Raw genomic sequence first — 16,825 nt, forward strand, 5'->3', positions numbered from 1 at the left:
AAATCCACTGCAATTGAGTAAGCAAACACTGCCTCCAGCATGGAGCAATTTTCTCTTATCTGTGGTCGTCTTGTGTGTCTCACCAGTCAGCCCTTCTCATGTTTGTCAGCACCAGATGTCTCCGCTCTTAGGACAATCTCCGGGGAGCAATTGACTGTTGCTGTGTAAACTGCTCTTGATTAATTTCTAGGTCTGTCCTCATGCAAGTTTCCGTGTCTACAACGTCCTCCATGTGGTTTTGTGTTTCATGTGGCTCAATATGTGTTCTTCCTGCACTAAAACAAAAACACACAATATAAGTTAATGGGAAACCGCTCTAAATCGATGGGTCCTTCTCTCACATATATAATAAGCTTTCTGTGTCACCACAAGGTTTTTAAATCCATTTTTTTGTGTTCCGTGGTCGTAAGTAGATTGTGTCTCTATTAGGTCTATCGTAGATTACCTCCAAGAAGAGTGGTCCCTTCCCCGAATTCACCTTCTCCATCTTAGACGGTCCGATAATTTGGCTGGTATAGCGTTTACCCCAACACAGATATAAAAGTCCTGGAACTTTTGGAATTGGACCACTGGGTGCCAGACAATTTTTGTTTTAATCCAGGATCCTTTTATAGCATTTATTTTCCTTTTTGCAAACTCTTTTTCTCCAATTAACTCTTGTGCATAGTTCTGGTAATGTTTCCCTGGATCCTGTACCCCAGTTACAAGTACACTATATGGACAAAAGTATTGGGACACCTCTTAATCATTGAATTTAGGTGTTTCATTCAGTCCCATTACCACAGGTGTATAACCTACAGCACCTCGCCATGCAGTCGCCTTTACAGACATTTGTGATGGAATGGGTCGTTGTAAAGAGATCACTGACTTCCAGCGTGGTCCTGTAATAGGATGCTACCGGTGTACAAATCTGTTCCTGAAATTTATTCCCTCCTATATATTCCACCATCAACTGTAAGTGCTATTATTACAAAGTGGAAGGAACCGCAGCAACTCTGCCATGAAGTGGAGACCACGTAAAGTTAGAGTGGGGTCAATGGGTGCTGAGGCGCATAGTGCATGAAAGTTGCCAACGATCTGCTGACTCAATAACTGCAGAATCCAAACCTCCTCTGATCTTAACATCCGCACAAAAACTGGAGCTTCATGACATGGGGACCGAGCAGCTGCATGCCAGCCTCACATAACCAAGCACAATGCCAAGCGTCGGATGGAGTGGTGTAAAGCTGCCGCCACTGGAATCTGGAGCAGTGGAAACGTGTCCTGTGGAGTGATGAATCACGTGTCTCTATCTTGCAGTCTAATGGGCGACTCATGGTTTGGTGAGTGCCAGGAGAGCGTTACCTGCCTGACTGCATTGTGCCAACTGTAAAGTTTGGTGGAGGAGGGATAAATCTATGGGGTTATTTTTTCAGGGCTTGGCCTAGGCCCCTTAGTTCCAGCGAAGGGAAATCTTAATGCTTCAGCATAACAAGACATTTTGGACAATTGTAGCTTCCAACTTTTTGGAAACCGTTTAGGGCTCGGCCCATTTCTGTTCCAGCATGACTGTGCACCTATGCACAAAGGAAAGTCCATAAAGGCCTGGTTTGGTGTGGAAGAACTGGACTGGCCCCACAGAGCCCTGACCTCAACCCCATCCAACACCTTTGGGATGAAATAGGAAGGAGATTGCGAGCCAGACGCCGTTACCAAAACACTGCACAAACTTTTTCCTTATTTTTTCCTGCTTGCATCTTCATCCCCACGATAAGGATTTATCCTTCCAGGGATTGCAGCGGGTGGCAGCTGGCAAACACCGATATCATAAAGACTCATGGTTTGCTAGATTCTCTGGTGGTGTGCCCACCACTAGAGAAAAGGCATTCTGGTGATAAGCGTACAAACCGTACACAGAACGACATCACCTCAGAGGAGCGCCACTTCCAGTTTTCTTCATTTTCGCATCTATGACATCACAAATGCACTTCTGATTGGTCAAAAATTCCCACAGACACCATCCAAAATCTTGTAGAAAGCCTTCTCAGAAGAACGAAAGATTTTTTTTTTTTTTTTTACTGCAAAGGGGAAACCAACCCCATATTAATGTTTATGGATATAGAATGAGTTGTCCTACAAGCTCCTGTAGGTGTAATGTGTAGATGTCCCCAATACTTTTGTCTCTATAGTGTATGTACCATCTGGTCAAATACTCCGTAGCCAGCACTAAAGATGTGAATATACTCTAAATGAAAAGAAATACACAAACACGGGGAGAGCCTACAAACTGTATGCAAATGTTGACATGGTCAAAATTAAAACGAAGCCCCAGTGATGCGTGGCAATAGTAAATTCCCATAATGCCCAACATGTTTTATCCTATCGCCATATTTACTGTAGCACCATTGACTTTTTTAATAAAAGATACGGATGCATACAATTGGGATATAAACTAGGAATAACCAGCCCCATTACAATCCATCTGTAATAGTTTACCATTCTAATAACAAAAAAATAAACATCTGGATATTTTTTTTCTTGAGCTGCAGAAAAATTTAGCGTTCTGCCCATCCCCAAAAATTGGTTTTAGGATTTATTAAAATGTACTTTTTTTATTTATTTTTTTACATTTGAGCTTTTCTTTCTTTTCATTGAAACAACGAATGCCGTTAAACATTACAAAACACGTTATGAACGGAGCCTAAATGAAAAGGAAAAGAAGAAAAAAGTAACATGTTCTAAAATAACATTAAAATTAGCTAAAATACTGCCATGCCGTAAATATTACCATGCAAGAGTCCTATAGTGCCCAGATAGCGCCATACAGTCATAAGATAAATAGTGACACAAAATACCACGCATTGCCCATATACATACAATGCCCATAACACGGCTGTTCCCCGTTATCCAATTACCACGTTGCTCAAGGTTGTGCTCTTCCCTCTGTACTGATGGCACATGAAATTTTGATGTCACATGATCTCTTACGCTTGGGCCCATTATTAATCTTCTCTGCCTGGGATTGTGTTCGACATTTTTCACTGATCCCTGTAATGAAAGTTTACAATATAAGGGTTAACACCATTAGTTCCATCTTCAAGGATGCTTAAACTTTGGGAGTGTCTGGAGTACTCGGCTTTGGGTATAGCTCTACTAGAATGCAGGGGACACACGTTTCCCTGCCTACTCAATGCATTTCAGAAGTAGGGAGCATAGCCTAGGAATGACTTATTTCATATTATGACTACATCCTGCTTGAATAGCCACAGACTGCCCTGTCTCCATTTAAAATCTACAATTATGAGACCATAACCAATGCCTTGAATGGGTACTATATGTGGGCACCTCTCCATGGATATTGGTAGGGGCTTCAAAAACATAAGTACTCCTGTATTACCCACTGACAGAACAACCTAGGTCTGTGTAACGCCCATTGATTTCAGTCGTAGACCACACATGACGTGTCCTCTGCAAAAATGAGCACTGGCATTGGTTGGGGTCCCAGTTCCTTGACCCTTTGCCCTGGGCATTGGTTGAGGTCCCAGCTCCTGGACCCCAAGTGATTTTGTGATTTTATATGTCTGATTGACAAGTCATAAGATCATATCATTCGATTTCCGTTTTAAAATATAGTTTGTGCAATTAAAAATGTCTAAACCAAAGTTTCCATTCTCCAGTCCAGTCCCCATCTGAACCCACCAGGTCACTTTTTAAGGATGACCCATAGAGAGAATATCTAAGCCGTTAGCTGTTGCATTATTGACAATATTAAGCAAATTCTCAATCCGTGGCTTGTTGGTGGCACTCGAGGACTGGAGTTGAGAAACACTATTCTAAACTATAGGGGTCCTAGATGGACACTTCGTAGGTCAATACAGTTAGTGACTGGAGTGTGTAGCTATAGTCTATGTTTGGCCAGTTCAAAAGACTACATGTATAGATTGCAGCCAATTGTACAATTTAGGCAGGAAGACCACCCATAAACCTTGAGTGCCTCCTGATCTTGCCAATTTGTCTGTGTGTGATGACCCTGGGTGACCGCGCCAGACACCATATTTCACCCAAGATAAGTCTCGTTATTTAGGCTACATCCATGCTGTGCTCGGTAGAACGGTTTGAAACGGTCCCACCAAACACATTCCCCGACATATGCAACGCTCTGCCTCTTACCCTTGCGTATGTTTGTCGTTTAACCTCTTGACGACCAGGCCTGTTTGGGTCTTAACCAAACCAATTTTTTTTTATTTTCTCATCCTCCCGTTCGAAGAGTTGTATTTTATTTAATGGCATCGTTTCATTTTGGGTGCTACTGCGGAAAATCTGCAGTATTTACGCAACGTGTGAACTAGCCCTTAATGTCTGTGTACATTTTTTTGCGGGTTAAATTGCATCACAACTGCTACGTGTGTCCTTAACCTAAAGCCCCATGCACACTGCCATATTTGTTTCCCTCCCATAAATACTGGCCGTAAATACGGGTCCATTGTCACATGGTTTTACCCTGTATTTACGGACCCGTAAAAAGGGTCTGGAAATGTCACATGATCGCTCAGACACCATTTTCTCTGCTTCTCTTTATTCAAAAATTGAAATCCCCTGACGTCGCCTAGTAACGCTCACATAATTACGGATGCACACACGTAGCCACCCTTAGTTATGGGAGCCCCATAGACTTCTATGGGCCTGCCCGTGCCATAATTACGGCCTGAAATAGGACATGTTCTATATTTTTCAACGGCCCGGGCACCTTCCCGTATGCAAACTTGAAGGTACCCGCGGCCAATAGAAGTCTATAGGCCCGTAATTACGGGCATTTTTGCGGTCGTGTGCATGGGACCTAAGAGAGCTGTGTAAATTGGTCACGATCCGAATAAAAAAAATCCATTCACTGACCTCTAACAGGTCTTCAAAATGAGCTTTTCGGACAAACCCGTTTTATAAATATGCCTCGTGACATTTTATACTCTTATCCATATATACTATTTCTAATACTAACACAGAACAATTTTTTTACTCCAGCAAAACTCAGAGGATGAATCCAAGTGGGTGGAGGAGCTTTTAAAGATGCACACCGCACGTGTCCGAGACATCGAGCAGCTCACTGGATTGGATTTCTATCGAAAGACCAGCCGCAGCCACACAGAGATCCTGTCCCTGAAAACACACATGCATACGTTTGAGAGCGAGATCTGATGCACACAGCTCGCAGGTGTCAGCTACTCTTTCAAGTGGTGTATATTTTTATATTGGTTTTATTTTTTTTTGTATTTATTAATTTTTAAACCAGGACACTTAACTATATTAGTATTTTAATCCTTCATGTCATGCACATGTCATTGTCAAGTAACGTTGTTGTGTAATTGTCCATGTTAGGAAGTCTCTTCCGGCTGCAGCTAGGCTCACAGACTAAGCTTTTTAATAGTGCTGCAGAATTTCTTTTTGCACTGGGAATTTTTACTTTTCTAGTGCAGCGCTGATATATATTTGTAGAAATATTTTCCTGACTAATGCAAAACCCGATTATGTAAAAGTGACTTACCATATATTAACTGGAAATTGTGACCAAACATATTTATGTTGTATGGATTAATGGAACCTCATATAATAAACCACACAAAGCCTGACTTGTTCCCTTTGCAAACTTTTACACCAGGGGTGGCAGGTTATATGGGCAATTGCTCAGAGGCCTGTACTGCCTAGGAGCCTCCACCCCTCAGTTTACTCAAGCTCTATCCAAACACACCCAGTAGCAGGACATAGGCTTATAGCTAAGCACCTGCCAACTCCGGAGTTCAGACATGGCATATTTTTCCTCCACTGATTTGCGGCAAATTTACTTTGGTTGCGGATTTGCTGCAGATCTCACCCCTTCCGTGCAACAGGTGAAATCTGCTGTGAAAATCTGTAGGCATTCTGCAGATGTGCAAATTCGCGGCATTTTCTCAAATCAAATAATTCGCTTACATTGTACGTTAAATTTGTTGCAGATTTTCGGTGAAGATTTTGCACTAAAAATCTATGAAAAATCAGAGAGATGCAGAAGTTGCAGTCACACCCAGGCCCTGGAGCTTAAGGAGGCCCAAAAGACGTGTCCTAATTGGGGGGCCCTGTTAGAGATTTTTGCATTTGGGCTCAGGAGGGCATTTTGTTAAAAGCTACGATGCCCATCTGCCCACCACTACCAACTAGAAGAGATCCAGTTGATCATTTATTGCCATAGGATGAAGGGGGGTAAGCGGCTACCAGACAACTCTATCTTCACAACCAAGTGTCAGGCGTGTTTAGAATACATGCCCAATCCTTGTTTTCACCAAGAGCAAATATGACCGGACAGTTGGGGTGCCATCTTAACTTGGTGTCATATAGTGTGTGGTTGTTACTGGCGAGGGGGCACCTACCTTTACTCGGCCCTGAGTCTACACTGTGAAGTCCGAGCCCCATAGCATAATGAAATATTCTTTCAATGGTGATACCATCCCATATTACTTTGTTATTCCTTAACTGTCATTCCCCTGCCAAACCGTGCCCCCCAACACCTGCTCTGTTGTCCAAGATCATCTTTCCCAATCTATGCAGAAAGAGATAATCACCCTAGCAGCCGGTCACAATGAGCAACTTGCCGATGGCCAACCAATGGTGTAACAAAACAGATCACAAGGCCCGATCAAAATATACCTGTTAACAACCATGTTGTGCATCAATAATACCATCTGTGCCCAAATAATGTATACATTTTGCTATACGATTCCAATATGGCACCACCATAGTATGCCCAAATAAAAGATACAAACAATATTGTGGTGTCATACTAAAGACTGGCACAGATCCTGCTGCGTGGTAGGTACTACTTCAGGAAAGTGTCTAATGGGGCTCAGGCCCGTTGGTCTTTGCACCCTTTCACCTGGATGCCTGTTTTAGGGTTGCACATGGTGAGCATGATCTGGAGGTCCATAGATGGAGGCTGGAGGCCCAGAGGAAACTACAATCCAGCCCCTCTGTCTAATCTGTCTATATTCTCTTCTGTTTTTAAAAAAAGATTAATTGTGGAACAATACGACGACTGCTTAAACCATCAGAAAACATTAGTGTGAAGATGAAAAAAATAAACATATCAATATATTTTAGATCGATCTACACATTCACAGATAGAAGTCACAAAAGTGGAGAAGCGGCAAGCGTTAAAGAAATTTCTGCTATATGTAAATATATCCTGACTGTTCCATTCATCTGAAAGGGCTTTGCAGAAGTCCATGCACATGTTGTGGAAACAACCCGATTCAGGCATCGTAGGTTCCATCAGGAGCCACCGCTGCAGATTTGGTCAAATTTGCTGTAAAAAATAGTGCAGCATGCTGTGCGATCTTTTCTGGTGAAGTGACAGACCCCTTGATGGAAGTAAATTGAGTCAGTCGAGCATGGTTTTTCGTCATGTGACACATCCGTCACAACATTGAATTCCATTTTTCTGCTCCTATGATGGAACAGAAAAACAGAATTCTTAGCACGGATGTGAACATAGCCTTCGATATATGGAACAGATCTTGAGTCGCAGACGTTTCTACAGCAAATCTCCAGTGTGCGAATATGCCATTACTGGCTGAAACAAGTGACCTCATCAGATGAGTACACGGAGATCCCTTCCTGTGAAACGGACCGTGAATCAGGAAGTCTGACTGGCTATGCCAGAACCACTCTGCAGTCCGTTTGCGTTGGATCCACCATTGGGCTCATCACTGTAAGTTGCCCTGGAAGCACGGTCCTGCTCACAAGATCAGTGCAGGCTTGATATGTATTTGCAAAATTAAATTTGTAAATTCATTAAAAGAAAACAAAATTGCTACTCTATTAAATGTCTAAGCATTAGGTTATACCTGAGATTTCATTACACTGATCAGCAAATGCTTAGACCTCATGATGCAGCAAGAGACCCTACAATGAACAAGAGAAATCCCTAAATCCAGCTCAGTGTGAACTTATTTACTATGCAAGTTGCCTGAAAAAAAGGGGCATGTGTAGAAATCGCTTCACAAGAGACTGCCGCTTAATACAGCCTGTGTATTCATTGACTTAGGGGGCACTATTGCACTTGGGTAGTATCCAACTGTAAGACAACTGTGGCTGTTGTGAATGTTAATGGACTCCGGGGGGTTTGTTTACTTAACTTTTTTGCTCTGACGACATTTCTAGTTTTGGAACAATGTTGTGTGGTTTCTTGTTTACGGGGGTCTGGATTTATGCGGCTCGTGTACGGCCTCTGTTTTTGTTATGAAGATCCAACAAAATAAGCGCTCGGCAGTTCTTGTATTCATTGTGAATTCCCAAAATGTGTTCTAAATTAAACTGAAATAATAACCATCTACAGAGGCCCACTGGAGGACATGATTCTGAGGACCACCCTCGGTCTATACAGAACACGTCCACATTTAATTTCATTATAATGTTTGTTGTAATAATTGCACACGCAGGACATGTCATCCGTAAGGCTTTTAAAGGTTATTTGTGAATCATCATCTTGAATCATCAAGAAATTGTCCCTAGTAGCAAGTGATTGGCATTAAAGACCCCTCCAAATGGGCTTGTTTTTACACTGAACCTTTGGGGCCCGTTATTGTATCATGACCAGGCCCCCTGGAGGATCCTCTGGTACTGTAGTGGGCCACACCGACCCTGTCTGTGCAAGAGAATCGGTTTCCTTTAATGGGTTCTCTGATTTTTTTTTTTTTTTATATATATATATTTTTTTTTTTTTTACACAAGCCCTACTTGTTAGACTCGTCCTTTGACAATAAGCAGATCATGCTGGTGCCTCCAGCGATCAGTTGTTATCTGTGGGGAAACCTGGCAGTAAGTGTTTAATTTCCCTGCAGCACCACCACAGGGGAAATGAAGCATTACACCGTGCACGTTCATATCAATGTTTTGTGTAATGCAGGACAGGACAGGTCCTCCAGAGTGAGAGAGATGCTCTTTCTCCACACTGACCAAGAGATGAGGATCTTTGTCCTGTCCATATGCCAGAGATTGGACAGTGGACTAGAATCTAAGTACCTCCTCTACAGTCTGAAGAAGTCCTTTCAGAAATGGCCTTTATAGAAGAGTGGCTGTAAAAAGAAACTTAAAGACCCCCCCCAACTTGATGGGTGAGTATGATATAAACTTGGGATTTTCCAGTCTTCTTATGGGTGTTGTATGATATAGAACATGATTTCCACCACTTTTCTGCCTGATAATTTTCATGTTCTTATCCTGGAGCTGTAGCTAGAAAGTACACAATTTAAGGCCGGTTTCCCGCGTAGGATGAACGCTGTGGAATTTCCATAATGGAATTCTCTGCGGAAAATTCCACAGCACTTACAGTAGCCGCAAAGTGAATGAGATTTAGAAAATCTCATGAACATGCTGCGAAAAAAAAATACAGCAAAAACATTCATAAATTAACTTGTCAATTTGTGCTGCGTTTTCTTTGCTTTGTGTTGCAGGTATTCCCCATTGAATTAAAACCTGCAACAAAAAGATAAGCTTATACGTACTTACAAGCCGGGCATTGTCATAGTGACGCTTTATTCTGGTCTTCTTTCAGGCCAGCCTCCAGGGATAACGTTTCGTCCCATGTAACTGCTGCAGCCAATCACAGGCTGCAGTGGTCACATGGGCTGCAGCATCATCCTAGGAGGCCGGACAACACGTCAACAGAGGGACGTGTCACCATGACGGCCGGGGTAAGTATGAAAGTTTTTTTGCTTTAAGCTGCAGAAATTCCGCCCAAAAAACTGGTGTGGTTTTTCAGACGGAATGTGCTGCGGGTGCAAGGTCTGATACGCTGCGTATCTGACTCGTCGGAACCCGACCTAATATGTCAAAGTGCACAAGATTTAAAGGGGTTGTGCATGGATTTTCTTAAAAAAAAAAAAAGCAAGCCACACCTGTCCACATAAACAATATCCAAAAAAAGTAATTTTTTTCACAACAAAAAAACAAACCCGCTTAACCCCTTAATGACCAGCCTATTTTAGACCTTAATGACCAAGCTATTTGTAATTTTTTTTTCCATCGTCTCATTCAAAGAGCTATAACTTATTTTTTACGTCGACATAGCTGTATAAGGTCTTGTTTTTTGCAGGACAAGTTGTAATTTTTAATAGCCCCATTTTGGGGTACATAGAATTTATTGATTAACTTTTTTGGGGGGAATAGAGAAAAAAACTGCAATTTCACCACACTTTTTTGCGCCGTTTGCCGCGTGGTATAAATAACACTAACTTTATTCAGCTGGTTGTTGCGATTGCAAATATACCAAATTTATATAGATTTTGTATGTTTTACCACTTTGACACAGTAAAAACCCTTTTTTTTTAAAAAAAATTTTAAATTTATTTCTTTTTGTGTCTCCAGATTTGAAGATCCATAATTTTTTTTTTATTTTTTCTCCGATTTCAGTTGTATGAGGGCTTTTTTTTTTTGCGGAACGACGTGTAGATTTTATTGGTACCATTTTGGAGTAGATGCGACTTTTTTTGATCACTTTTTATCAAATTTTTTTTTAAGGCAGGATTCGAAGAAAATAGCAATTTTTGCATTGTTTTTTTATTTCATTTTTACGACGTTCAACGTGCAGGTTAAATGTTTAATAACTTTATAGTACCAAATATGTGTAACTTTTTTACTTTAGTTTTTTTTTAATAGTAAAGCAGTTTGTAAGGGGAAAGTGTGTTTTTAATTTTTTTTTCACCTTTTTATTAAACTGTTTTTAAACTTTTTTACTATCCCTACTAGGGGACTTCACTATGCGATCCTCCGATCGCATTTATAATACACTGCAATACTTTTGTATTGCAGTGTATTATGTCTGTCCGTGTAAAACGGACAGGCATCTGCTAGGCCGTGTCTCTGGCATGACCTAGCAGGCATACACTAAAGGCAGACCTGGGGCCTTTATTAGGCCCCCGGCTGCCATCGGAGACACAGACACCCGGCGATCTCCAATTGGGAGTGCCGCATCTGAGGGGTTAAATGGGTGAGATAGATACTTTATATCGATCTCACCTGTTAGAGCAGGGCTGCTCCCAGCCCTCCGCTACCTCTGGTAGCGGAGAGCAGGGAGCTTTATCGGCTCCCTGCTCTGTTTATTCCGATGCAGCACCGTAAAAAGGTCACTGCATCGGAATAAAGCCCGTTAGTGGCCGCCGTAAAAACACTATGGGGTGGTCACTAACCGGTTAAGTTAATATAAATATCTAAATTTTGATAAAAATTTTTGTCACTCAGGCGGCAAGTACACCTGGTTTACATTGATGTATCACAGGTCAGCATTTGCTCTAATTTTTACAACCGTTAGGCCAGGTTCACAAACGAGTGCAGACTCAGACATGAAACATATCAGTCTTTCACGTACGAGTTGCACCCGTGCGGGACCCGTTTTCACAGATCTCCATAGACTTGATTCAATCGAGGGATTCGTGAAAATAGGACATGTTTTGTTCTTCAACGGACCCTTCACACAGTCCATTGATACGACAGTATGAACAGCCCAGTTGAAATACATGTATCCATGTGACGGACGTGGTTTTAACGGCCGTCACACGGACGTACTGTATACTTCAGTCGTCTGAATTCGGTGTGTCAATCATGTGGAGGAAACCTGGAATGAGCCGAAGAAGTAAAACCCGGCACCAGATATAGATCTTATTATCTTTTATAGAAGACAATTGCTGGCCTATTGGCTGCTAAGAATGCAGCTTGCAAATTCGATCTGGCACCAGTTATTACTTTGCTAGACATTTTTACCAGATGATCCTCTGGGGATACACAAGGTATTTCTATGGGCTGCCTAAACCAGACAACTACTTTTAAGGTGACATTGTCTGCGTGTTTAAGCTGCCACCAGATATAGATCTTTATTTTTACATCAGATATAAATTTAAGGTGAAAAAATTATTAGGTGTTCTAGATTTTTATATGTACACCTGTACCACATTGCCGCTCATGCAACCTATGGACAGGTGTGGTGTTGTGTCTGGAAGAAAGCAGCCATGTTTTTCTAATCCTGTAAAACCCCTTTTAAGTATTTTTTTTTTTTCCTTTTCTGGCAACAAATAGGATAATTTGATTTCAAGCTAATACAGATGAAAATCTACTTGTTATTCTAAGGAAAAATCAGTGTACCATGAGGTAGGATAAAAAAAAAAAGAAAGAGCCGATGCAGCTGTCAGACTGATTTAATAGCACAATTTGTGGTCTACAGAGGAAGCAGATTTGGGATAAGTCCACATTGCGGTGAGGAAATTCCATCCAGATGCATCTAAATTGTTATTGGTGATGGACTTAGTTTTACACAGCGTGCTATAGCGTTCTAAGCAAAATAAACCAGGATTTGCAGCAGGGGAGACGGTTGATACCTCTTTAAAACACTGAGGGTGGGTGATGGGGCAGGGCCAGGTGGGAACAAACGGAGGTTGGGGTCATATATTGTCATGGGTGGGGGGGGGGGAAATTTTATGTTAGATTTTCCACACGAGTACAGTTGACCCTCATGTCTTCGACATCCGAAAGAGGGACACGTATACGCCATGCAAAAATAATTCACATACCCCTCGTTCAGATGTCAATGTGACCTTTATAACAAAGCCTACTATAGTGCCCCCATAACACAGCCTACTACAGGGTCCCCATAACCTTTCCAGCTACAGTCCCTGCATAATACAGCCTACTACACAGTCCCTATAACCTATCCCGTTACGGTTCCCCTATAACACAGCCTACTACAAGGTCCCCATAACCTATCCAGCCACAGAACCCCAATAACCTATCCAGCCACAGTGTCCTCATAACACCACCTACTACAGGGTCCCCAATAACCTATCCAGCCACAGTGCCCCATAACACAGCCTAGCACAGAGTCCCCATAACATATCCAGCCACAGTGCCCCATAACATATCCAGCCACAGTGCCCCATAACATATCCAGCCACAGTGCCCCATAACATATCCAGCCACAGTGCCCCATAACATATCCAGCCACAGTGCCCCATAACATATCCAGCCACAGTGCCCCATAACATATCCAGCCACAGTGCCCCATAACATATCCAGCCACAGTGCCCCATAACATATCCAGCCACAGTGCCCCATAACATATCCAGCCACAGTGCCCCATAACATATCCAGCCACAGTGCTCCATAACACAGCCTACTACAGGGTCCCTATAACTTATCCAACCACAGTGTTCCCATAACATAGCCTACTACAGGGTCCCCATAACATATACAGCCACAGAGTCCTCATAACATCTCCAGTTCCCTGGCGGTGATGGATTTTGCTGTGTAAGAAATGTAATGGTTGATGGAACGTAGTGAGAGGTTAGCAAGAAGTTAGGCCAAAATAGTTGCAACATAGGCGGTGAGAGTCTAGTGGGGAACGATGTTGAGGTTGTATCTTAGCAAGTGCCAGACGAGGAACCTGGCAGGAACGAGCTAGGAACTGGAACCTAAAGACAACCAGAAAGACCAGTCCAGATTCAGGACTAAGGAAGTCAACATCAAGATCAGAAGGTTAAGGCTGGGTTCACACGACCTATTTTCAGACGTAAACGAGGCGTATTATGCCTCGTTTTACGTCTGAAAATAGGGCTACAATACGTCGGCAAACATCTGCCCATTCATTTGAATGGGTTTGCCGACGTATTGTGCAGACGACCTGTAATTTACGCGTCGTCGTTTGACAGCTGTCAAACGACAACGCGTAAATACTGCCTCGGCAAAGAAGTGCAGGACACTTCTTTGCCACGTAATTTGAGCCGTTCTTCATTGAACTCAATGAAGAGCAGCTCAAGATATACGAGCGTCACAGACGCCTCGTATATTACGAGGAGGAGCATTTACGGCTGAAACGACGCAGCTGTTTTCTTCTGAAAACAGGCTGTCATTTCAGCCGTAAATGACAGCTAGCGTGTGAACATACCCTAAGTCATGAAAATACATGGAAGCTGAAATAACCCACTAAACAATGATGTCATCAGGCAATGAAGGTTGGAACAGCAAGCTGCGTAGAAGGTCTAGGGCCAAGCATTGACGTCATGGTGTGGTGCAAGCCGGAGTATAAGCAGCCATAACTCACCGGAAGAGTCATTCCGATATTACACGTGTAGGCAGAGGGTAGGAGCACATTTTGTCCCTTGTAAATGTATTCCTACGCTTTCTGCACAAGTCCCGGAGAGAGCGAGGCATCGTGCACACCACTAGTAAGGCCAGTGCAATCAGAAAACACAATGCCAGTCTGAGATGCTCTCCTGCAGAGGCATAACTTGAAGTTTCTCGACCAGAAATGCAAAATCTGTATGTGGACGCCCCGTATACCATGTGCCATTTATACTTGTGTTTTCTTATGTGGCAGAGGGGCCTTTGGGCCCTCTCAGTCACCAGTGTGAGTGCTTCCTCTGCACCCCTATGGCTATGCCTCTGCCTGAGAGTGTGGGACTGGTACTTCCTGGTGATGTTCCTCAGTTAGTAACTTGAAGGTGTAGCCTGCATTATAGGTACCAGTCTGGCACTGACTGCAGTTGAGAACAATAAGGACGGGGGGCGATGAAGCTGAAAGTTGACTAGTTTAGGTACAGTTTTTCCTTAGAGACAAGGTTATGTTCCCAGTTTAGTTTAGTCCGAGAAAATACTGTAAGGCCCTGTTCACACAGTTTTTGTCACGTTTCTGGACAAGGAAATCGCATCGGAAACCGCAGCAAAAAAACGTCTGAAAAACACCTCCCATTGATTTCAATGGGAGGCGGAGGCGGTTTTTTCCAGCGAGTGGAAAACGACGCTCGTGAGAAAAAAAAGCGACGTGACCTATCTTGAGGCGTTTTCTGCCTCAAAAACCTTGCGTGTTTTTTCCTTTGCCTGTTGAAGAAAGGTAAAAACGCGTGTGGTGCAAAACCACTTTTAAAAAAATGGCGCGCATTTTTCCAGGCAGAATTTTCTGCCTGCAAAAAACTCTGTGTGAACTAAGCGTAAGATGTTTGTAAGAAAATCTCATGAGGCCTGAAGTCCTGAGGAAGGACTGAGAATTCTATCAATGGTTTTTATAACAATAAAAGGGTTCTCTGGGATGTGAAAAATAATGTGATCGAAATGTTAATAGAATAGTAATTTGGGATAAAACTCTGGTAATTTGGCACTAATGTGACTTTATTCATATCGGAAAAACAGCGAAAGAAGCAACTGAGTATCACAAACCTCACACAAACCTGCAGCGCCCTCTAGTGTCCAGTCTAATACAACCTCAGACGTGCTCGAGATCTAAACACAAACTGGTAAAAACTGGAGTTTCTGACATAACGTGAACTCCTGTGGTGGTGCCAACGTGTATTGTGCAGATGGACTGGTGCCACATAATGCTACACGACACCAACATCTACCCCCTGAACAGGGGCGTAGCTAAAGACTCATGGGCCCCGATGCAAAAATTCTTACTGGACCCTCCCCCCCCCCCCCCCCCGCCCCGCAAACTCCTCATGGCCGACGGTCCGCAGCTTTCAGCTGCATCGCTGGGTCTCCTAAGTGACCCAACAATGCAGCACTAGCAGCCGGGGCGTCACTAAGGCTGGGTTCACACACCCTATTTACGGACGTAATTCGGGCGTTTTAGCATTGAATTACGTCCGAAAATGCGGCTCAAAAGCGTTGGCAAACATCTGCCCATTCATTTGAATGGGTCTTACGATGTTCTGTGCCGACGGTAATTTTTTTTTACGCGCCGCTGTCAAAAGGCGGCGCGTAAAAAAGACGCCCGCGTCAAAGAAGTGCCTGTCACTTCTTCAGACGTAAATGGAGCCGTTTTCCATGGACTCCATAGAAAAACAGCTCCAATTACGTCCGTAATGGACGCAGCGAAAGACGCCTGCACATGCCATTACGGCTGAAATTACGGTGCTGTTTTCTCCTGAAAACAGCACCGTAATTTCAGCCGTAATGGACGCTGCCGTGTGAACATACCATCGGCTTAAAATGTCAGGGAAATAGCCCCAATACATATGTGTCCGCCCAAAAAAAAGTGTGTATATGAGACAGCATAGCATATCTATAGCACTACGACCCTATAAACTATGGATAGAATTAGATACAGTGGCTCAGCAGACAGTATCACACATGATTGGATTAGATACACAGCTCAGCAGACAGTATCACACATGATTGGATTAGATACAGGGCCCAGCTCGCTGACATTGCGTCTCCAGCGCTGGACCCAGGATAGGTAAGAATAATAATTTATTATTTTTGTGTGTTTGTGTTTTTTTACAGGTTCGGTTGTTGGACTTCGGATACGAGGACTTCAATGACGGCGTTTTTTTTATTATCAATAAAATGGTTAATGAGGGTTGTGTTTTTTTATTTCAATAAAATATTTTTTCTATGTGCTTGTATCTTTTTAAACTTTATTATCTGATTGACAACCTCCATTACTAGGGCGGGGCTTAAAGTTAGCCGGTGCAGAGGCTACACTAACCCCCATTATTACCCCGGTACCCACCGCCACCAGGAGTACTGGGAAGAGCCGGGTACGAACCAGTACCCGACCATCTGTAGTAACGGGCAGGCACCGGGGTGGCCGCAGGCTGGTAGTATTAGGCTGGGGAAGGCCAAAAACAGTGGCCCTTCCCACTGGCTGGTTATGAAAATTGGGGGGGACCCCACATCGTTCTTTCCAATTATTTTTTATTTTTATTTTTTTTAAATGACGTGGGGTCCCCCCCATTTTTCATAACCAGCCAGATACAATAAAGCAGCAGCAGCAGCAGCCTAGCATTACCAGGGTGGGAAGGGCCACTGTATCTGGCCTTTCCCCTCCTGATAATAC

General features: G+C 43.0%; 1 protein-coding gene and 1 long non-coding RNA gene across 11 annotated transcripts in view; one reads left to right on the forward strand and one right to left on the reverse strand.

Moving 5' to 3' along the window:
- The window catches only part of ENPP2 (ectonucleotide pyrophosphatase/phosphodiesterase 2), a 129,718-nt gene extending 124,115 nt beyond the window's left edge, over positions 1-5,603 (forward strand). For all 10 annotated transcript variants that reach the window (XM_075825789.1, XM_075825788.1, XM_075825791.1 and 7 more), the window contains one exon: positions 4,999-5,603. In XM_075825789.1, coding sequence (XP_075681904.1) covers positions 4,999-5,172 — 174 coding nt within the window. In that variant the 3' untranslated portion in view covers positions 5,173-5,603. The remainder of the gene's footprint in view (positions 1-4,998) is intronic.
- On the reverse strand, positions 22-15,245 carry LOC142651300 (uncharacterized). Its single transcript, XR_012847598.1, has 3 exons — positions 15,205-15,245; positions 2,895-3,027; positions 22-275 (listed from the first exon to the last, which is right to left on the reverse strand). It is a non-coding gene; the product is annotated as an uncharacterized LOC142651300 (long non-coding RNA).
- Between the last annotated feature and the right edge of the window lie 1,580 nt (positions 15,246-16,825).

The sequence above is a fragment of the Rhinoderma darwinii genome, chromosome 5 (genome assembly GCF_050947455.1).
Source record: "Rhinoderma darwinii isolate aRhiDar2 chromosome 5, aRhiDar2.hap1, whole genome shotgun sequence".
Classification (NCBI taxonomy): Eukaryota; Metazoa; Chordata; class Amphibia; order Anura; family Rhinodermatidae; genus Rhinoderma; species Rhinoderma darwinii.